The sequence below is a fragment of the Artemia sp. Qi Xiang Cuo genome, chromosome 11 (genome assembly GCF_049724085.1).
Source record: "Artemia sp. Qi Xiang Cuo chromosome 11, ASM4972408v1, whole genome shotgun sequence".
In the NCBI taxonomy this organism is placed as follows: Eukaryota; Metazoa; Arthropoda; class Branchiopoda; order Anostraca; family Artemiidae; genus Artemia; species Artemia sp. Qi Xiang Cuo.
This window is the reverse complement of record NC_142804.1, coordinates 39,647,949-39,670,286: the sequence shown is the minus strand read 5'-3', so window position 1 is coordinate 39,670,286 and position 22,338 is coordinate 39,647,949. Positions and strand designations below refer to the sequence as shown.

The 22,338-nt window shown below is 38.0% G+C and overlaps 1 protein-coding gene across 1 annotated transcript in view; it reads left to right on the top strand.

Moving 5' to 3' along the window:
* l(2)k09022 (HEAT repeat containing 1 homolog l(2)k09022) overlaps positions 1-22,338 on the top strand; it is a 175,236-nt gene that overhangs the window by 21,750 nt on the left and 131,148 nt on the right. The window contains exons 6-7 of the mRNA XM_089096772.1: positions 1,024-1,188; positions 7,407-7,566. Coding sequence (XP_088952898.1) covers positions 1,024-1,188; positions 7,407-7,566 — 325 coding nt within the window. The remainder of the gene's footprint in view (positions 1-1,023; positions 1,189-7,406; positions 7,567-22,338) is intronic.

Below are 22,338 nucleotides of genomic sequence, written 5' to 3'. Positions count from 1 at the left end.
AGTTAAACTTTGCTTGCCAAATGTCATAATCTGTTGTAAATTTGTGTAACAACCAGACATTCAGTGTTTGTTTCACTGGCTGTCGGCAGAACAGACTCATATAGAACAAGGCTCTACGGTACTAAGAAATCATGCGCACAACAGTTCCATGCGACGTAATGTCAAATAGTTTAGCTCTTTGTAACTTGAGCCATATTTTTCCAATTCTTCCCCCCATCTTATTCGAACTCTATCTAATTTATCCTGCTCCAAGGTTTTTACTCACAGTTTTACTTGGACCCATATTTATAGCGTTTAAAAATCCTTATGTTAAATATTTTCGGGAGACTCTTGAATTTCAATTTTGCACCCTAATCTCTCTTTTTAAATTACTTAATATTCCATGTAGATTCATAGAAAATAAAATTTCCCGAAAGTTTCTTACCTCCACAGTTTTAGTTGTATTATAAGTTATTTTAGTCACTGATGATAAACACCATTACATCGTTCTGTATCATACTACAGTAAAGTGCACAAATTCTAAATATAACGTAATATATTCCAAGTCTATGTGAGTATGTTTGTTTTGACTGTTGGCAATGTTATGTATTGAATCCCAGAATTTAACCTTGAGTGATATGTCGTTAAATGTAACTATAAGAAGTATTGAATACCTGTAATCTTCTAAACTGTGCGTTAATTATTTAGCTCTTTAATCAAAAATGCACACATGCCGATCCCTAGACATTGGTTTTCGCCCTAGGTGGGAGGGGATCAGTCCACATGATATGTCAGTATAAAGCTAAAAAAATCGATAGTTTGCAGCAATTTCAACGGAAGAAATTCATGTATTCCTTAGGCTCTCAAAACCTTGAGGCACTCCTTGTCTAATAAATTATCACCTCAACATCCGATTTTTTCAGTTATGCCACTTTACGCGGATAGACCTCTTGCATATGCAAAACCTTGGTAACGACCACGATATGCTTGTTCAATATGCTGTTCTAGAAGACGTTTATTCAATTTTTCTTCCCTGTTTTTCAGTGCAATGGTTGAGGTCATCGTTGAGCATTTGGTAGATAATGACTATACTAGCTTAGTGACTGAGCTGTTAAAGTCCCTCCTTATGACCTGTGAGAGAGTCTACTCTTTAGCCTATGACCAAGCCTTACGAGCTATTTTCCAGCGAAAAGATGAATCCGAATCAAGGTAATTTACTTTTGCTGTGTCTAACCTTGAGTGTATGAAAATTGTGCGGAACTGTACTACTTTTTACTATTTAATTTGTTTTTCTGGCTTTAGTAAGCAAAAAATAAAAAATGAGTACACTCTTGTGTTATACGTATGCGGGGGAATTTTTTAGAGGGGAGAATTTTCCGTGGAGGAGAGTTTTCCATAAGGAGTACTTTTCTGGGTGAGGGGATTTTTGTCGAACTTATATATATATATATATATATATATATATATATATATATATATATATATATATATATATATATATATATATATATATATATATATATATATATATATATATATATATATATATATATATATATATATATATATATATATATATATATATATATATATATATATATATATATATATATATATATATATATATATATATATATATATATATATATGTGTGTGGAGGAATAGGGTAGAATCTACGCCTCTGCAATATATTCAATGTGGCTCCCAAATTTTACACAGCGGTGCTTCACCATCCTTCGCATCACTGGGGGGGGGAGTTCTGTTTTCCCCTCCCTCTTTTGCAAAATCAGACGAAGTTTATCAGGCTCTTCACTGTGATGGGTAATTTAAACTTAATGAATGTTAAATATTGTGCATCACTTAATAAACCCGTTTTTATTATGTATATACCGATACAGAAATTTCAGTTTGTAGAGTTTTGGCTGCTGTTTGTACGAATTGCTCTTTACTTACAGTTTGTTAGAATTTAGAGAATGTCAAACACGGGTATTTTTTATCGTAGTTTTAAGAAGTCTGAAAGAATGGGAAAATCAGTCTTAGAATTAATATTTAGATACTAGCGATGAAAATCATCAGTTTTGTTGTTTAAATGTGGATGTTTAAAAATTTTAAATAGATTTGCTAGATGTGGAATTTTCTAAGAATATGTTTAGGCACCCATTTTGGTGACTGTATATCAAACAGTAGGCTGTATAAGAATGTGTCATGATCACACTGTCTAGGACTATAATGAAAGTAAGGTTTAGATGGATGGGCCTTGTTTACAAATGAATAAGGATCTATTATTTGAAAATAATGCTTTTGTATAATTCAATTGAGGTCCATCGAAAAGCAGGGTGGTGTCGGATTGGGTAGGAGGAGGTCGAAAAAAAAATTTAAAGGACTTAAGAACTTCATAGGAGGGAGTTAAGAGGGAAACTCCAAACAGATTGGGGTGAAACAGAAGCGTATGCAGCTGAGTGGTGCTACAAGGAGTTGTTACTCGTAATAGTGACATGGGTGTTGTGATTATTTTATTGAAAAGACTGTAATTTTACTGCGTCAAATAAATTCGCTGTTTGTAGATTTTTTTTTTTTTTTTTTTTTTTTTTTTTTTTTTTTTGTATTGAACGAATTCTGTGAAGCGGTTAAGTGTCCCCTAAACGATTTGGTAACTTGGAATATGATTAAATTTTTACTAATATTTTGTCTCTCATTTTTTAGTCATTTATATTTAGACTCGTTTTTTCATGAAACTGTAGACCGACTATTTTGGTGAACCGTGGGGAAAGGGTAGTGGCTGGTTGGGAACGACTTTTCAATTTGTCCGCATCGACATTAGTTTTTCTATCATCTACGTTTTTCCTTTCTTGTCATTGTGTTGATCCACTCTATGCTGTTGCTTAACATTTTCCTCCCTTTCTTTCATTTTGTTCATAGGCAAATAAAGTTTCTTTTGCTATTCTACATTTAATAACAATACAATAATTATATTGCATTAGACAAGCCCTACAAAAACTATTAGGCATTTAGCCATCAGTGAGCATAGTTCGGGCTGCATTTTTCGGAGATAGCCTGTGCAGAAGTGAGCAACAACGAACATTCAAGAGGCCGTACAGTACTAGCGGGATTTTTTATCCTTAAACTGCTGGGATAAGGTGATTCGTGTGTTGCACTTCCCACGGGTCTTATCTACCGCTAAATCTTTAAAGCCTTAATTGCTCGCGGGTTGCGTAATAATCATTCCGTAGCAAAATGGCGAGCGTGAAGCTTGTGTTAAATGCTGTACTGAACTTTGTTGAGCGGGCGAGGAAGGCTGGAAACCCGATAGACAGTATTGTCAAAAGTGCGGTTTCACATTTCTCCGATGCGGATATATTGGAAGCGAAAAAGGTGATTTGGGATGAAGCCTAATATGCGACGAGAGTGACTGCAAGAGACAACAGTTCGGATTAATGTCATTGACATAATGAAAGTTTTTAAGCTGTGTGACGAAAAAAAACATTTCGCTCCCGTGGTTCGTATTATACCAACCTGATGACGTACCGATTATTCCAGGCGAAATAAGTGCAACTTTGACGAGAAAAGTGGGAGAGCTATGCCGAAAGTTCGACAGTTTCGTCGAGTCTGAGTACCAGCTGCGCAATCCCTATCACTCACGAGAGAACAACGGAAAGCATAAACAGACTTACGCCGAAGTTCTCAAGAATCCGCCCCAAGGACTGACTGATCCCGAATCACGTAAATACTATTTAAATGGACTTTGCGGACAGACAAGCAGTGACATCGTCGAACTGTGGCCTCGTATGAGTGCTTGGAGCGTTCCCTTTAAAGACAACGTGACTGCCGATTCCATTGCAGAGGCTATTACCAGTACCGATAATTCCGTTGTAGCGAGAGTAAAAAGCCCCTCTTTCTTCGGGATAATTCGCCACGTCCCTGCTAGTATTTCAGAAGAGGACTTGCGCAGTTTAGTGTCGAAATGTGTCGAAGCTTCTGGAATAGGCAAAACCAGGTCATTCAAACTGAAGTTTGATTCGCGTGAAGACCTACAAAGTGCAATCAAGTCTCCCCCCGTGATTGGGTATGAGCGGCTGCCGATTCACGAATACAAATTTATGCCAATCCAGTGCTACAAGTATCAAGGCTTCGGTCACGCAGCAAGGGCATGTTCAAATCCACCAAAGTGCTCCCGATGCGCTGGGAAACACTCCAGCTCAAAGGACAATCCTTGCCAGAACCCCTTCAAATGTGCTCTATGTGGTTCGGCAAACCATCCCTGTTACAGTTTTAAATGCCCTGAAGCACAGAAAGCGTTAAAAAAATGAACAATCTTGAACTTAAAGTTGTATCATGGAACATGAATGGTGGAGTTCCGGCTAAACTATCTCTGGTTGAGCAATTAGTACAAGAATATGACGTAGTCTGTTTACAAGAGCACTTTCTTACAACAGAAGGACTTCAACTTTTTGAGGTCAATGACTGTTCCAGTGTATTCAGTGTTCCTGCAAAGCGTTCTGGCAGAGGTAAACCCTCTAGTGGTATTTCGATACTGGTACGCAGAAGTCTTTATCCTTCCTTGTACAAGCAGTCTGATTTCTTCGTCGGTGTCCGAATTGCTGATACAGCCCTATTCTGTGTCTATATGCCCACGGATTATCGTGACGATGAATCTGATGCAAGATTCAATGTTGCTTGTGGACAGATTTGTGGAGCAGTTGACAGATGTGTTACGCAAAAACTGTCATGCATTGTAACCGGAGACATGAACTGTAACCTGTGCGACAACAGCCCGAAAACTCAGGTTCTGGTTGCTGCCTGTGAAAGTCTCCGTGTACTTGAAAATGACCTGGACTACACGTATGTACACAACTCTGGCTCTGTATCCTCCCTTGACTCAATACATTGCTCTGCAGATGTGAAGACAAACGGAAAATGTAGGGTAAAATTAAGCATCTGTGCTTCCGACCACCTACCCATCTCGAATGTGTTCTGTGTCACTAATAAACCTACTCAGCCCGATGAATGTCACCGTAAATGGGTGGTAAAATCTGAGTGGGGAAAAGCCGACTCTGCGCTTTTCAAGTCCGTGTATGATAATATACTTGAAAAGATAAAGGTCCCATTTCAACTGCTTCAACAAGGTTCGCCTGTTCCCGATAATGAGAAGCAGATACTCCTGAACAATTACTGTGCAGAAATTACACATGCCCTACGCTGTGCCGAAAAGGCTGCAGTTCCGACACGAAAAGTTCGAATCGGAAGTGAAAATCCACAGTGGTCTTAGAATGTACAGTTGTCCGAGTCTTGTAGTCGATCTAAATTCTGGTATACACTATGGAACGAGTGCGGGCGCCCTCGTCAAGGTGTCTTGAATGATATCAGGCTATATACTAAGCGAAAGTTCGCCAAGACCCTTGCTAAACACCAAACCGACTTAATGGACCAGAATTGCAAAGTGCTTGAAGGTGACCCAAATGCAGTCTGGAAGTATATTAAAAAGAAAAGGAGTCCGAAATCTCGCAAAGAAGAAATTTTGCCAAGTGAAAGTGATTGGAATAAATATTTCACCGACGAATTCTCACCGCCGAACAAGGCTCTCGAGGAAGAGTTTGAAAAAGAGCTCGACTCCCTCCTAGCGTCAAATGACCAAAGTGTCGGGTTCGTTGTTACTGTCTCTAGTATCTGTCATATGCTATCTAAACTGAAAAAGAAGTATTCTCGAGGTGATGATAATATTTGTGGAATGCATCTGGCTATTGGGGGTGACAGTGTGTTAAATCACCTTGCTCTTATGTACCAGATGATCTTTACCTGCGGTCTTGTCCCCGATCTTTTCTGTGTTGGCGTCGTTACGCCAGTTCCCAAAAAAGGGAATGATCCCAGGAACTGTTCATCATACCGCCCCATAACTGTTGCGCCAGTATTTTGCAATCTCATGGAAATGCTCGTTTTTGGTGACCTAAGTAAAGCTTGTTATACTCCCTATTCGCAATTCGGGTTTAAGAGTGGTACTAGTCGCGAGCATGTTCATTCGTTGATAGCTAATCTTTTACTCAGTGCTCACGATAATAATGATACACTTGTTCTAGCAAGCCACGATGTGCGTAGAGCATTCGACTCCGGTATCCAGGCACATATACTTAGTTCTGCTTGTAAACGCGGAGTTAACTGTTCGGTTGTCGTTGTATGGAGGAGCATGTATAGGAGACTGAGATGAAGATTAAAGTCCCCACTCATCGCGGTATGGCGGTATCCACCGTAGTTATACCTGTCCGTAAAGGTATCCGGCAAGGCTCCATTACTTCCCCTCCTCTATACAACAACAGTATTATCGTCCCTCAAGAATCTGCCAAAACGTGCTGCATGTATCTAGGTATAGACGTGTCGCTCATCAATTACGCTGATGATATGCTTAACGCAAGTAGGTCTGTTTCAAGGGTTGAGGATAACTACAATATATTGAGTGATGAATATGCTAAGATTGGACTAGCTTTTAATGCTGCCAAAAGTGAAGTAGTTGTTTTTCGTCGCAACGCGAAAGATTCGACCCCGATTAGCGTGCTCCTAGGTGATACTGCGGTGAGCTCAAAGCCATCTCTCACTTACCTTGGACTGCCGATCGCTTCATATCTGCGGTCTACTCGTGAAGTACTGGTTGAGCATTTTTCAGAAAAGGCACGCAAAGCATACGGACTACTCCTACCCTGCAAACGTATGTATACCCGCCATATATTCGGAAGGCTTTATTCCGTGTTCGTTATCCCGCATGTTCTGTCACTCTCGCCGTTTTGGTCTCTTTTCACCGAATCAGATAAGCGCTCAGTCCGTAGGGTTTACTATAAGTATGCAAAATATTTGTTAAGTGTTGCGCCATGGGAGAGAAATTTAAGAGTTTCGAAAAATTACAGCGTTGCGGACCCGACTACTGCAGCTACTGAGCGAATCGTCCGATTTTGGCGTTCGCTCAATCCTGATCATGATATGTACCGAGCTATCGTAGGCTATTTTAATTACGAGTTTAGTATGCTGTATATAGATTGTTATTGAAGTCTTGTTGTTTCTCTTATTGCGTTTTCTTTTTCTCTTTTTTTTTCTTTTTTTCATTACTCCGTTGTGTAACCTTGTGTTATTTATGATGGGAAATAAAAACCATTCATTCATTCATAGGGCTCGTGGCCAAAAAATAAACCTGGGTCCAAAACAAAAAAAGAACAAAATACAGTTAAATGAACTAAATGAACAAACATGGTTAAAAACCCTTTTTTGTAATATAATCTAAATATTAGGAAGGTCACCCTCATATTGCGAGAATTATAAAGAATTGTTAAGTCGCCCTAATATCATAGCACAAGATCATCCTTTTTTATTTTTTTTTTTTGCTTGACGATTGACAAGACACGCGTTCAATATATGATTAAAGATGACTATCATGATTTTGTTTTTAGGATGGTAAAAGCAAAGGAAAAACTATGTTCAATTCTTGGTTTTGATAGCAGTTTGATTGAAGGAGATGGAACCACCCTGTTCATGAAAATGCATAATCCTGATTATGTGATCCGTCAGCAAGCTGTTGCAGCCTTAGTTAACAGTCTGAATTCAGGAAAGGTATGACCAAATTTTATTTGTGGCTCTTACATATTTATTTATATATCGGTGTTGTTACAGATCATGGTTGCAGCGACAGCTGCAACCTATTACAGAGCGAACCACAGCCCATAGTAACCAAAAGTTAAAAAACTTGTTTTGAAATAAACTGCCTAGTGAAAAAAAAGATGTCATTTGACACTGATTCAGGAATGGTAATTATTATTTCGGTTCGTCTTAAAAGTAAAAGTTTATTGTGAAAAGAAATTTATTGTTATTTCAAAAAAACCTGAAGCCCCTCAAAAATGGCGTCAGATCAAAATGAAAAGTGTACCATTAGAATCGGTATGGTCGAAAACCTTTTTCAGAGAAATTACAGTCCCCCTCCTTGAACAACAAGGAAAATTACTTTTGCATCATTAGAACGGATCTGTCTCCCCTTTTTTTTCTTTTTTTTCATTAGGCCTAGTGGGTTACCGGAACATCACAGAGAGATGGTTGATGACTCATTCAAAAGCTATTTCTCATATCTACATGCTTTATATAAATTTTGCCAGCTGCAAGTGCTATATGGCACTAAAATGGCACTTTTTTGCCATTTCTCAAGGGGTGGTGCTAGCAGGTACCAGAACATCGTAGACAGATTTTTCTATAGCTCATGTAAAAGATGTTGCTAATATCTACGTTCTTCCTATAAATTCCACCATCTGCAAGTTCCAAATGGCGCTAAAAACGGCACTTTTGGTGCCACGTCTCAAATGGAAAATCTTTCGCTATTGGGCTAGCAGAACTATGTTTAATGGCTCATTTGATAGCTATTGCTCATGTCTACCTGCTTTTTATTAATACTACCCTTCGTAAGTGCGATATAGCACTGAAAATAACACTTGTGGTGCCACTTTTTAAGTGGGAAAGCTCTGAAGTATAAAACAAGTACTATTGTAATAGTTAAGTTCCAGAACCCTTAACTGATTGTTTACAAGAACCCCTCCCATATACTTCTCTTCCAGCCCCCTTAGTAAGTTTCATATATCTTCTGCTCACCAGTAAGCTAATACAACGTTAGGAGGCTACTACAACGTTTGGAGGCTACCACACCATAGTAGATAGATGTTTAATGGCTCAATTAAAAGCTGTTGCTCATATTCACTTGATTTTTACAAATTCTACCATCTATTAGATTTCACAGATGTATATGTTAGCTAGTTTCTGGGGAGAATTTGCAATGAAATCTTTGTCATGGTTGAAGCATTAGCTGCAACCTAGTAAAGACCTAACCATCTTTTTTCTTCTTTTTCCAGGCCTAGCGGGTTACTAGAACATCATAGAGAGATGTTTAAGAGCTAACTCAGAAGTTATTTCTCTTATGTGCATGGTTTATATTAATTCCGACAACTGAAAGTGTCATATGGTACGAAAAAACGCACTTTTTATGCCATTTCTCAAGGGGTGAGGCTAACGGCTACCAGAACATCGTAGATTGATTTTTGATAGCTCATATAAAAAAATATTGCCCATACCAACGTTCTTCCTATAAATTTCCCCATCTGCAGTTTTCAAATGGCACTAGAAACGGCACTTTTGGTGCCATTTCTCAAATAGAAATGCTGGGGCTAGTGGGCTACCAGAACTTCTTAAGAGTGATGTTTAATGTCTCATTTGAAAACTTTTGCTCACATCTACATGCTTCTTATCAATTCTTCATTCGTAAGTGAGATATAGCACTGAAAACAACACTTTTGGTGCCACTTCTTAAGTTGAAAATCTTGGAAGTATAAAACGGTACCATTGTAATAATTACAAAACAAAACCCTTAACTGGACGTTTGCAAGAACACCTGCCCCATGTTTTTCATCCAGGCCCCTTTAATAAGCTATGCAATTAAAGTCCTACAAAAAGCAATATGCGTGGTTCTGTTAGTAAAGCAGTGGACTCCAAATTAGATTATCTTGCGTTTGATTCTAACTTTGAATTTTTTTTTTCAATCTAGGTTTATCCCTTCTTATGATTAATTTTCAGATAATTCACTATTTTTTTCAAATATCAGGCACTAGTTTCTTAATGCATATACCGGGAAGGCTCATTTTAAAGTTATTACTCATAATTACGTGCTTTTTAGACATTTGACCATCCATAAGTGTCATATAGTACTAAAAACGGCTCTTTTGGTGTCACTTCTTAAGTGTAAGAGTTTGGAAACATAAAATGGTACCATTGCATTAATTATGATCCCAAGCCCTTAACTGGAGGTTTATAAGAACTCCTCACGTATAGTCCCTCTCCAGTGGCGTATCCAGGATTTTTTTGGGGGGGGGCCGTCAGTCTACCTTTTTATAGCAGTCATGTGAGCAAGAAAATTATATATCATAGTGCAAGATTTCAGGCGGGGGGTAGGGGGGGGGTAGCTAGGTAAAGAAATTAAAAGTACACACTTGTCATGAGTATTTCTAGTTGTAGACTTTTTTTTGTTTGAGAATGGATGACAATGTTTTGCCAACAAAGTCAGAATTAAAAAAAAAAAGTTAGAAGCAGTGAGAGTTTTTATTTTGGGCGAGTAGATGTTTTGGAACTGCCACGAAGCGGCAGAATTTAGAAAATATAAAAAAAAGAAGTGCATTATTCCTTATATTTGCCTATGGGACCCTTGTTTTAGAGAACCAAATAAATAAAAAATAATATTATATCAAAGACAATTGCCCAGAATTTGGTTTCGGAGGGGTGGGGTCTCAGTCTGCCTATTATAACAGCCATGAAAGCAAGAAATGTATTGATATTAACATTGTTTACAGAGGATAAAGCACAATTAAAATTTAAAAAACAGAATCAACTGCTCTTAGAGAAACGAGCAACGAAAGACGACCTAACCTCTCACAGTAATAGCCGCCGGTCTTTTTTGGCTGCAAATCGATCAAAAATTTGGTCAGCATCGACCTGGATATCGTGGTTCAGGGTCATGTGAGCTAGTCCGTTCAGACGCTCCTCGCCCGTGGAGCTCCACAGATAGGTTTTTAATCGCTTAAGACATCTAAAGCTCCTCTCAGCAGAAGCGGTAGTCACTGCTAATGTCTGAAAAATCGTCAAAAGCCTTTGAATGCATGGGAAAAATCTTGCATCGCATGACACAAGAGTCGAAGCAACAGTTGATGGTTTCTCAGACTTTCCGAGCCACTTCTGTTTCCAAAGGACTAACTCACATTCGAGCGCACGTCTATCCCCATGAAAACCCCCGTAGACAGTAACATCGTTCACATATTCATTAATATATAATTACTTGTCGTTAGCTGGAAAAAGCCTTTCGATTTTCAAAGATGCCTCCTGATGGTGCAAAAATCATTGGTCTAGTTCTTCAATAAGTTAAGCAAAGTAAGGTTCAAACAATGACTCGCGATAAAAAACCTTGATGGACTCATTATCGTTGATGGACGTTTGGTGGATAGACCTTGGAACAGCCAGAACCACATTTACCTCTTGTGCAAGCTCATAGGCTTTCTGAAAAATTGTTTCAAAATCATTTTATTTTGACTGCAGTAAAGTATCAGAACATAGCTTAATATGCCGACAGCACTCAACTAAGGCTAAATCTTCGGCTTGCTGCGCCTTAGAGACAGAGAGCATTATGGCACTAATAAACTCTAGCATAGCCATGGTGAACATAAAACTAAATTCGGTTGCTGCTGAAATCAACGCATTCGCTTTTGAAATAACTTCCGTATCGCACCGTATGCTACCAACTATTTCCTCAAGTACGGGAATAATTGCACAATACTAAGACATAAGAACTAACCTGCAATCGTAATGCTCCACCCAGCTCTTTTCGCCCACCTTCACGCGCTTTATCCTAGAACTATCAGTAAGAACGACAGCAACCGATTCTCCAAACATATTCATTCTTTTTGGTGATGATATTAAAAATTATAAAATCTGCTGAATATTATCAAAGGTTGACCTAACAAGTCCTACCCTACTAGTTTTACATAGAACCAAATTTAAGCTGTGCGATGCACAGTGGGTGTAGATCACATGCGGATATTTTTTCCTAATTTCTGCCTGTGCACCAGAATAGCAGCCTGACATGTTGCTGGCCCCATCAAAACCAACCCCCACAAATTTCTCCATTTTTAAGCCGAACGCAATGCATTGGCCGATGATTTGTTCCGCTACTGCAGAGCCGGTGAGATTTCCACAAACACAAAACCCGAGAAACTGCTCTTGAAGTAAAGCACGAGTTTCGTTGTAGTATCTGACTACAAGAACTAACTGTTCCTTATTGGAAATGTCTGTAGTCTCCTCGGCAAGGATTGAAAATGCTACTGAACTATTTACATCACTCACAATGCTTGGCACAATAATGGACGCGGCACAATCAATCAGGTCGTTTTGAATGATTGGAGATATATACTGCGCAGTTTTTGCGCCATTTTCGAAGTGTTCTTTTAGACATTTCTCTCCACTTTCTACCATTAAACGCAAAACACCACGAAAACTGCCTTCATTTACGTTAGTTCTGTCGCAGAGTTTACCCTCCTCTCTGTGTCCTTGCAGAGGTAATTCATGCCGCCCGCAAAAAAAGACCGCGCGCAGAATTGGTGTTAGACTTTCGCGATTTTTCTGTTTTATTTCAGCCTCTGCACTCGATATAGCAGACACAATAGTCGTAGTTCGTTTTTCATAAACGGAGACAAAGCTTTCGGCGTTAATCATTGAATCAAGATGGTAACGAGAGTTCTGATGCGCCCACATGTCTGAAAAGAAATCCTTGAGTCCTGTGTATGGTTTCGAGACTAGAGAGCCTTGAACCTCATGGCTACCCGTCCCAGCAGCTTGACAAGCGAATAAAACGAATTTTGCACAAAAGACACCCATGCACGATGGACTGAAGACCAACCATTATGGAAAAGTTTCTAACCAAGAGTACTGAAGAGATCGAACTTTCGTTTTTCCCTTTTCGATAAATGCTTTCGAATGAAATGGAAAACTCTGGTTCGGCTTGAAGTGACTTGTTAAAAGATTGTATTTTTCTTCGTCTGAAAGGGTTTTGAGTTGATCTGGTTTTCCGGCATACAAGCCGATATCATGTCGGAGAGTTTGAAAAGACGTTCGAGCCCAAGCCGTTTGAATCGACGAATGAGAAGCACTAGGGAATGGATATTTATCTCTAGGCAATGGTAAAGGTTTGTGGTAATAAAATTCTCGTTCAAAGCATAATGTCCACTTTTTAGGACCCATGATCTCCAATGTCGAACGCAGTAAACAACACGACCAAGTAAAGATAACCTCTCAAGAGGAGAAAGTTTGCCGTCGTAAAAAACGCGCCTTACGCTTTCCATAAGCCAAAGATAAAACTGTTCCTTCGCTTCCAGTAACACGCTGTTTCAGGTGTGCCGGAGGCACGGAGGTACGAAGGAAGGGACACCTGCGACGGTCAGTTATTAGCCCCTCGGTTGGAGCATCATGTAGTGTGACCTTAACAGTAAAGTACCAAGAAAATGCTCTCTACCCGACTGTTCCAATGCTTCAAAGATTGCCCTTGAATTGTTAAATTACTCATTTTATTACTTATCTCGCTGTTCCTGGACAAACATCAATTTTGGCAATTAAATCATAATCGGAACATTTTTTCTCCCAATTTTGCTAATGGTCGCAAAAACTCGTAAAAACTGAAAACAATTAACTTTTGTTAATTAAATTTTTTGCTTACATTAATTTTTTGGTTGTTAAAATTTTGCCCCCCCCCCCCTCAAAAGTATTGAATTTTAGAGACACGGCTAAAAATTCTGGAACGGCTCTAAATGATCAATTCTCACGGTAAAATTACCGTTTTTGCAGGATTCTACTTTTTGTTTCTGGAAGCACGGGAATATGAAGGTATTCCAACATTAACCATGCTCATAGTTACACAAGAAATAGAATATAAAATGAATGAACTATTAATAATCCCATTTTGGGCTCTAGAAAAAGATTAATTTTCAAAAAAGTTTGATCCCACCCAAATAATGATAATTTTTACTGTTTCCTTTAATTGATCATAGCTAAGAAAAATTCTTATGAGAAGATTTCCAAATTTGGATTTGGTCGTCTTCAATCTAAATTGGGAATTGCATTTAATTACAAGTGACACATGCGTGCTTCAAAACCCACTAAATACAAACTATCTTCAGAATAGTAGTAAACTCCTTACCGTCATTGCTGGTTTTTGCAAGCTTTAAGAAATTCTTAATGCTGGGCTAGCGTCGCTTTATTTTCTTTCTTTACGCTCACCTGTCCGTTATGTTTCAATTCTTATCTTACACTGGAATTATAGCACCGTTTGAATGAACTATCGCCTCTTAGTCTGATTCCTTTTCGCAATTCCTTCATCGCAGAGAAGCTAGTGCTTATAGCTCCGAGGGTTAAATAGTGAGAAGAATTTCTTGACATCTTGTTTGATTACAGGAGGCGATTGCACGTTTGATGATAAAATAATGATATAAGCTTGCCGGAGAAATGGATAGCCATTTAACAAGAAATGAAAAATGGGACGGTTGTTGCAAATAACTTAAAAGCGTGAATATTTCGGAACTTACTATATTTGCAATTAAAAAACAAGAATAAAAGAAATTTCGTGGGGGGGGGCCCTCCCCCCCCCCCCCCTGGATACGCCACTGTCCCTCTCCAAACCCTCTTAGTAAGTTTCGTAAATTGCCTACTCATCTTAAAAGTAAAAGATTATTGAGAAAACAAATTATCTAAAACTAGAAACTTTTCAACTAAAAATCTACCAAAAATTAAGCTTGAATGATCAACAGTTTTGATTTGAACCTTCAAACTTCACTCTGCGGTGAAGCCTGTGTGCTAGTTCTAAGAGTGGTAATTGAGGGGAAGGGAAGTCCTTGCCACGTTAGTTTTTTGCTCGTACTTAGGTTATGAAAAACAGTTTTTTTGTTCATATTATTGGAAAAGGCACTTTTTGATTTGGAAAAAAGGAGGAAACAACCGAACGTGCACTTTATGGAAATGTGCTATCGAGTCAAATTGATAAAAAGCGATTAGGTATCAAAATAATCTTTTAAATGAGCTCTTAAACAGCTCTCTTTTGTTACAGTAGCCTTCTAGTTTCTGATAGTTAGTAGGGGAGTTATAAAGCCCTGTCTTCATTATGGCTTTTTCAGGCGAAGTCGGCCAAATAAAAACAGCATTTTGTTAATCGAACAACAAACATTCCTGAAAAACATGTAAACATTATAAACTGACAGTTTTTCGTAGCTGTCCAGGTTGTTTATAGCATTTTCTTGAGGTATCTTATCTCCCCTAGATCGGTGATGATTAGAAATTATATTAAAAAATAAATTTTCAACTGAAACTAAGGAGTGGCATTAAAATCAAAACGAACAGAAATTATTCCGTGTAAATAAAAGAGATCATGGCGGCGTTGTTTCCACATTAAATTATAATCAAAAAGGAGCAAAGATTAATTTAAAAAAACAAAGTTTTACTGAAAACACAAAATAATATAGGAGATTTGTGACAGTAAAAGCAAACTAGTTAAGGACACTTTTTACAGAATAAAAATAAAGTATTTTAGGATTGCTGCTTTATTTTTTTTTCGTTTAATTTGATATCACTTCTGCAAAATGGCTCAGTTCAATGACTGGCTCTCGTTTTGGTTCTGAAAAGGATAGGTCAGGATTAGTTTGTAGACAAGTTCGAAAGAAAGCCATCTTGATAGTATTAGGACTATAGACTAGCTTAAGAATTTGTATCATAGCTTGAAATTCACTGTTGTATCATAGGAAGCGCTACTATATTATTTTTTTCCTTTAGAGCAGGGCACTTCATATGGAAGGGGTCGTCGTAGAAACTTCAAAAGGGGCTCATTTGATTGGAAATTGAGAGTTCTAGTGCTCTTTTTAATAGTCGAAAGTGATTGGAGGGCAACTAGCCCCCCCCACGCTCATCATTCCCCCAAAAACATCCAATCAAAATCTTGAGATAACCATTTTGATCAGCGTAGTTGATTTCCAGATAGAAATTGCCGACAAACTACACACCATCAATGGCTCTGGAGGACCTTTATCCTTTTATCCATTGAGGCCAAGGGGTTGCCTGGAGGCAAAACATTGCACAGGAGCGCGTTTAATTGTCGTGTAGTTTTTGAGGGAAAATACGTTTTTGAGGAGGACACTCCCCCACAACCCTCAGGGCAAGGGTTTTAAGTTATGCCCTGGGGGCATATAAGGTTTTTATAGAAGGCGTCGTCGTAGAAACTTCAAAACAGGTTCATTCGATTGGAAATTCAAAGGGCTAGTGCTCTTTTTAATAGTTGATAGCGATTGGAGGGCAACTAGCCCCCCCCCCCACGCCCACCATTCCCCCAAACACATCCAATCAAAATTTTTAGATAACCATTTTGTTCAGCGTAGTTGATTTCCAGATCGCAAATATGTTTTTGAGGAGGGCACTCCCCAAAAACCTTCAGGGCAAGGGGTTCTATTTAAGACCTGGAGGCACATAAGGTTTTTATAGAAGGCGTTGTCGTATAAACTTCAAAGAAGGCTCATTCGATTGGAAATTCAAAAGGCTAGTGCGCTTTTTAATAGTCGAAAGTGATTGGAGGGCAACTAGCCCCCCCGCCCCTCCCACGCCCATCATTCCCCCAAACACATCCAATAAAAATTTGAGATAGCCATTTTGTTCAGCGTAGTTGATTTCCAAATAGAAAATGTGTTTTCGAGGAGGACACTCCCCCACGACCCTCAGGGCAAGGGGTATAAGTTATGCCCTGGGGGCATATAAGGTTTTTATTGAAATCTTTGTCGTAGAAACTTGAAAAAAGGGCTCATTCGATTTGAACTTCAAAGTACTAGTACCCTTTTAAACCCTTTTAATAACCAAAAGTGATTTGAGGGCAAGTAATTCCCCTCTCACGCCCACCTTTTCCCCAAACACATCCAATCAAAATTTTTAGATAGCCATTTTATTCAACGTAGCTGAAAGTTTTGGAAATTAAGTCTTTAAGGATGACACCCCCCCCCCCACAGCCCTCAGGGAAAGGGTTGTAAGTTATGCCCTTCCAATTCGAAATTGAAAGGGCTAGTGCCTTTTTTAATAGTTGAAAGTGATAGGATAGTGACTAACGCCCCTCTCACGCCCACCATTTTCCAAAACACATCCAATCAAAATTTTGAGATATCCATTTTGTTTAACGTAGTTGAAAGTTCTGGAAATTAGGTCTTTTAGGATGATAACCCCACCCCCTTAGAGCCCTCAGTGCAAGGGTTTTAAGTTATGCCCTGGAGCCATATTATATAGAAAGTTGTTGTATAAATCATAGGCAGCGCGATAGCGCTGCCTAAGTAAAGAGCGGGGACACTCGAGAACGAGACAAGAAACGGGGACTAAGTAAAGAGGAGGACATTCCCCCACAACCCTCGGGGCAAGGGTTTTAAGCCATGCCCGGGGGGTATAAAAGAATGATGTTGGCACAATGTATTATTTTATAATTTTTTTCCTTTAGAGCAGGGCACTTCGTATCGAATAAGTTATCGTAAAAACTTATAAAAGCGCTCATTCAATTAGATATTGGAGTTACTTGTTCATTTTTTAATATTCGGCAGCGATTTGAAAGCAACTAAAAACCCATCCACGCCCACCATTTCCAAAAACAAAACCCATCCAAATTTTGAGATAGCCATTTTTTTAAGCGTAGTTTAATTCCAGATAGAAATTATGTTTTTGAGGACAGTCCCCCACAGCCCTTAGGGCAAGGGTTGTAAGTTATGCCCTGGGGGCATATAAGGTTTTTTTATAGAAGGTGTTGTCGTAGAAACTTCAAAAAAGCTCATTCGATTGGAAATTCAAAGGGCTAGTGCCCTTTTTAATAGTCGAAAGTGATTAGAGGGCAACTAACCCGCCTCTTACGCCCACCTTTTCCCCAAACACATCCAATAAAAACTTTGAGATAGCCATTTTATTCAACGTAGTTTTAAGCTCTGGAAATTTGGTCTTTGAGGATGACAACCCTCCCCCCCCCCTCAGCCCTCAAGGAAAGGGTTGTAAATTATGCCCAGGGGGCATATAAGGTTTTTATATGACGCGTTGTCGTAGAAACTTCAAAAAGGGCTCATTCGATTGGAAATTGAAATGGCTAGTGCCCTTTTAAATACTCGAAAGTGATTGAAAAGCAACTAACACCCCTTCCATGCCCACCATTTCCCCAAACACATCCAATAAAGATTTTGAGATTTTGTTCCACGCAGTTCAAAGTTCAGGAAATTATACCTTTGAGCAGGACAGTCTCACCCCACAGTCTTCAGGGCAAGGGTTATAAGTTATGCCCTGGAGACATATAAGGTTTTTATTTGAATCTTTGTCGCAGAAACTTGAAAAAGGGCTCATTCGATTGGAAATTCAAAGGGCTATTGCCTTTTTAATAGACGAAACTGATTTGAGGGCAACTAACCCCCCTCTCACGCCCATCTTTTCTCCAAACACATCCAATCAATATTTTAGATAGCCATTTGATTCAACGTAGTTGAAAGTTTTAGAAATTAGGTCTTTAAGGAAGACAACCCCCCACAGCCCTCAGGGCAAGGGTTGTAAGTTATGCCGTGAGGGCATATAAGGTTTTTATTGAAAGGGAAGACACTTCAAACGGGCTCATTCAATTGGAAATTGAAAGGGCTAATGCCTTTTTTAATAGTCGAAAGAGATTGGAGAGCGACTAACGCCCCTCTCTCGCCCACCATTTTCCCAAACACATCCAATCAAAATTATGAGATATCCATTTTGTTTAACGTTGTTGAGAGTTCTGGAAATTAAGTCGTTTAGGATGATAACCCCTTCAGAGCCCTCAGTACAATGGTTGTAAGTTATGTCCTGGGGCCATATAAAATTTATATAGAAATCTGTTATAGAAATTTCAAAAATGGCTCATTTGATTGGGAATTGCAATTGCCCTTTTTAATAGTCGAAATTGAATGGAGAGTAATTAACCCCCTCTTATGCCCACCATTTCCCCAAAACCATTCAATCAATGTTTAGAGATATCCATTTTGTTCAACGTAGTTGAAAGTTCTGGAAATTATGTATTTAAGGATGACAAACCCCCCCAGAGCCCCAAGGGTAAAGGTTGTAAATTCTTCCCTGGGGGTATATAAAGCTTTTATTGATAGAGTTGTCGTAAAACTTCAAAAGGGGCTAATTCAGTTCGAAATTGACAGGGCTAGTGCCCTTTAAGAGTATCCAAGCTATCAAAGAAAGTAAACAGATTTTTTTTGCGAATGGTATCAAGTTTTTCCATTTCAGGTCAACTACAGGAGGTATGAAACTAAATTAAACAGTGCTATTTGTGTCCAGATTTTTAAAAGGGTGTATGTTGTTAAAAATTGCTGAAAAATTTTCTCCAGCATACAAATATCAGGCCATACTATAAAGTCTTAAAAAACGAAAAGATTTAAAGTATTGTTTTCTTTTCCCTGAAAAGACTATGTCAATATAAAACAAACAGAAATTAATTTAAAAAACTTTTTCCACAAAATTAATTTTTTCAAAGAGAAGAAAAGAACTACATTAAACCAAAAATGAGCAAAAATAAAATCAAATAACCTACCAACCGTGAAACTACCACATATCAGCATCGATAAATAAATGAAACCCAAAACGAACAGAAATTACAATAATTAACCGAGTCAAACTTATGTTAATTTCTGCTCGTTTTGAGTTTGACTCGTTTATTTATTGTAATTTATGTTCGTTTTGGGTTTCATTTATTTATCGATGCTGATTTGTGATAGTTTCAGGCTTGGTAGATTATTTGATTTTATTTTGCTCATTTTTTGTTTAATGGAGTTCTTTACTTTTCTTTGAAAACTTATTTTGTGGAAAACGTTTTTTTAATTAATAGAGAGAAATAACCGGATTTCCAGAGTTCATATTATGTCTTATTTGATCTTCATTTCAGGTAATACTTTAGCATATTTCTTACAATTTAAGATTGTATATTACTCACTATTGGTATTATAGCTGGCGAGACCAAAATGCTACCTGATAAATCAGTCCAATATTTCTGTATGCTGTTCAATTACTTCGCGGTTATTAAAAAATATTAAATTTAACGCTTATGGATTGAAGACAATTTTAATTGTATACTGAAAGTTACTGATGTCACAACTGGTGTAAGACAGAAAAGCTTTATAGATTCGTTTATTGTTGTCAGGCTACATACTCACTTTTGACTTCCAAATCAATATTCCTGTTTTTATACTTGACTTTTGTGTTTTCAGTAAAGCGCTAGTTTTCTATAATCCTAGCAACATAGGGAAACAAAATTAGTTGGTTTATTTGTACTAGTTTTATTGATATATATTAGATAGGCTGTGAAGTAATAATTTCTGTCCGTTTTAAGTTTCAACTTCGCTCTTTACTTCCCTCGGAAAACTTTGTTTTTTTAAATTAATACACACAGATGCAAGCCTTGGAGCTGGGATGGGAAATAGTGTATTAAGGAATTACACTCCCCATCTTCCGTGTACTAGTATGAGTAATTTAAATCTATTTATTTTGAACTAAGAGTGCCATCTATTGAATACAGTTTCTTTTGTCCTTTCAGTAACAACTTTTTTATATATTGTTAAATAATTGCAGGATCGTCTAGGCATTATACTCGAAGACATTTTCTATAAAACGCAAAGTTTTGAACCTGACATCTACTTTTTCTTTTCTCCCCAAGCACTTTAAAACGGTGCGTTATTTGTGCCTACGGAAAAATAATCTGAATAAGCGACCAAAATGGCCGAATGAAGGGCCCACATTCACTTCCCTTCACTATTCGAAATACTGAAAGTTACCCTCATTCCGTCCAAGAATATAAAAAAATGAAGTTTTCTTACGGAAGTAAAAGCGAAGTTGAAACTTAAATCGAACGCTCTTTATTACTGTCCTAGATCGCGCAAGCAATATCTACCAAACTAGCTCAAATAAACTCACTCGGATATTTTCCAATATCTGCAGATTTCTACAAACTAGCGCTTTACAACAAAACAATACAAAAAAAATAAATAAAACAATAGGTTCTCTTTGGAACTGTAAATTCCATTAATGGCCTTCAGAAAATAGAATATTAGTTATAAGGCTAATAATAGTCTTTCATCGTCCTTGATATGGATAACTATTAGTATTGAATTATAATTCTCTAAAAAAGCTCAAGGATGCTCAGTTTTTATTAAAGCAATAGCTTTTAGAATTCTACAGATATCGGAAAATACCATGCTTCAGTTTATCTCAGCTAGATTTGTACAAATATCTTGCGTACACAAGGAGAGGCGGGGATTTTAAACTTTCAGCTAAGGGTTTTTCCACCATGGAGGTTACAATGATCTCGTTATGCTTCCCAGCGTGTCCACTCTCGAAATAGCACCAAAAAGTGCCATTCTTGGTTCCATACGGTACTTTACGATGGAGTTTTAAGCACAAATTTATAAGAAGCAGTAGCTTTTAATTGAGCCATTAAACATATCTACGATCTTGCCTTATCCTGCTAGCTCTAACAGAAAACAAATTAACAAAGGGATGCCCCTCAACAAAACTAACTGTTTAATGCTAGCTGTAGACACACGTTGTTTTTACTTACAGTTTATTGCCACGAACTATTTGATACATATTAAGCCCAGCAAAAACACCCGTTTTCAAACACCGCCGAATTCGCCTGCTGTAGAGCTATTTTTCAAAATCGAGGGCTCAAAATCTCCTGTTTTGGACCAAGGGTTTTGAACCATGACAAATCGATTGGCTAGAACTCGCATTTCTTTGTATTTTGACCCTCTTTGGGTAAAAACTTACGTTTTGTGGCACAAAGTGGCAGACAACGGCACTTTATTATTGTACGATCTCCTTTGTTACTTAAGAAGGCACTATATATTTTGATTTTCGTTCAAATGAGCCCTCTCCCAACATTCTACGACAGCTTGTTCTTTATGATCATCCCTGGGGAAAAAATGTGGCCTATCAGAGCTACCTGTGCAAAAAAAGGATTTTCCGTGATGCTCAAAATGGGGGACCGTAATTCCCCTGTGTAGACTTTTTGACCATGGTAATTCAATGGCGTAAAATGACCCAGCGAAAATTAAAACAAAGATGAAAAAAAAACACATCAGTGCTTCCCATGCGAAAAAATCATTTTCCTTTTGTTCAAGATGGGTGACTCTTATGATCCTATTCGACCATGTGGTTGTTCGACCATGGTGTTTCCAACAGTGCACTGCAAACGAGAAATCCTGATACCTTGAGTCTATTCAGTATCCAGGAAAGTGCTTTGGCGACTCTTTTGTGACTTTTACCATGCTGATTCCAATAGTACACTGCAAACTTGAAAGTCCGATGCCTCGAATTTATTCAATATCCAGAAAAATGCTTCGGTGACTAATATGTTTTTCTTGGATCTTAATATTTTAGCTGTCCGCATATGTGTTACATAGTTATCAATGCAATGAAAACACCTATCTTCAATTTTAATAAGCCGGACACGAGACATGAACAACTTCATTTTAAAGCTGTTTTTCTGATTGTTACCCAAATAAATCAAACCACAATTTACGTTGTCTTTTTCGCGTAAATTATTAAGACAAAGCCCAACCAATTAGCATGGTTTCGATAAGAATATCTATCTTATGCCCCGTCATTTTCTCCCTCTCCCTCACTCCCCCACCTTCTCTCTCTTATTTACCAAACGAAAATGAGTATGAAAGACATTAATGAAGCATGGCTACAAAAAAATTTCAAATTTAGCCAACGGAGAGTAGAGCCCGATGTGTCAGCTTA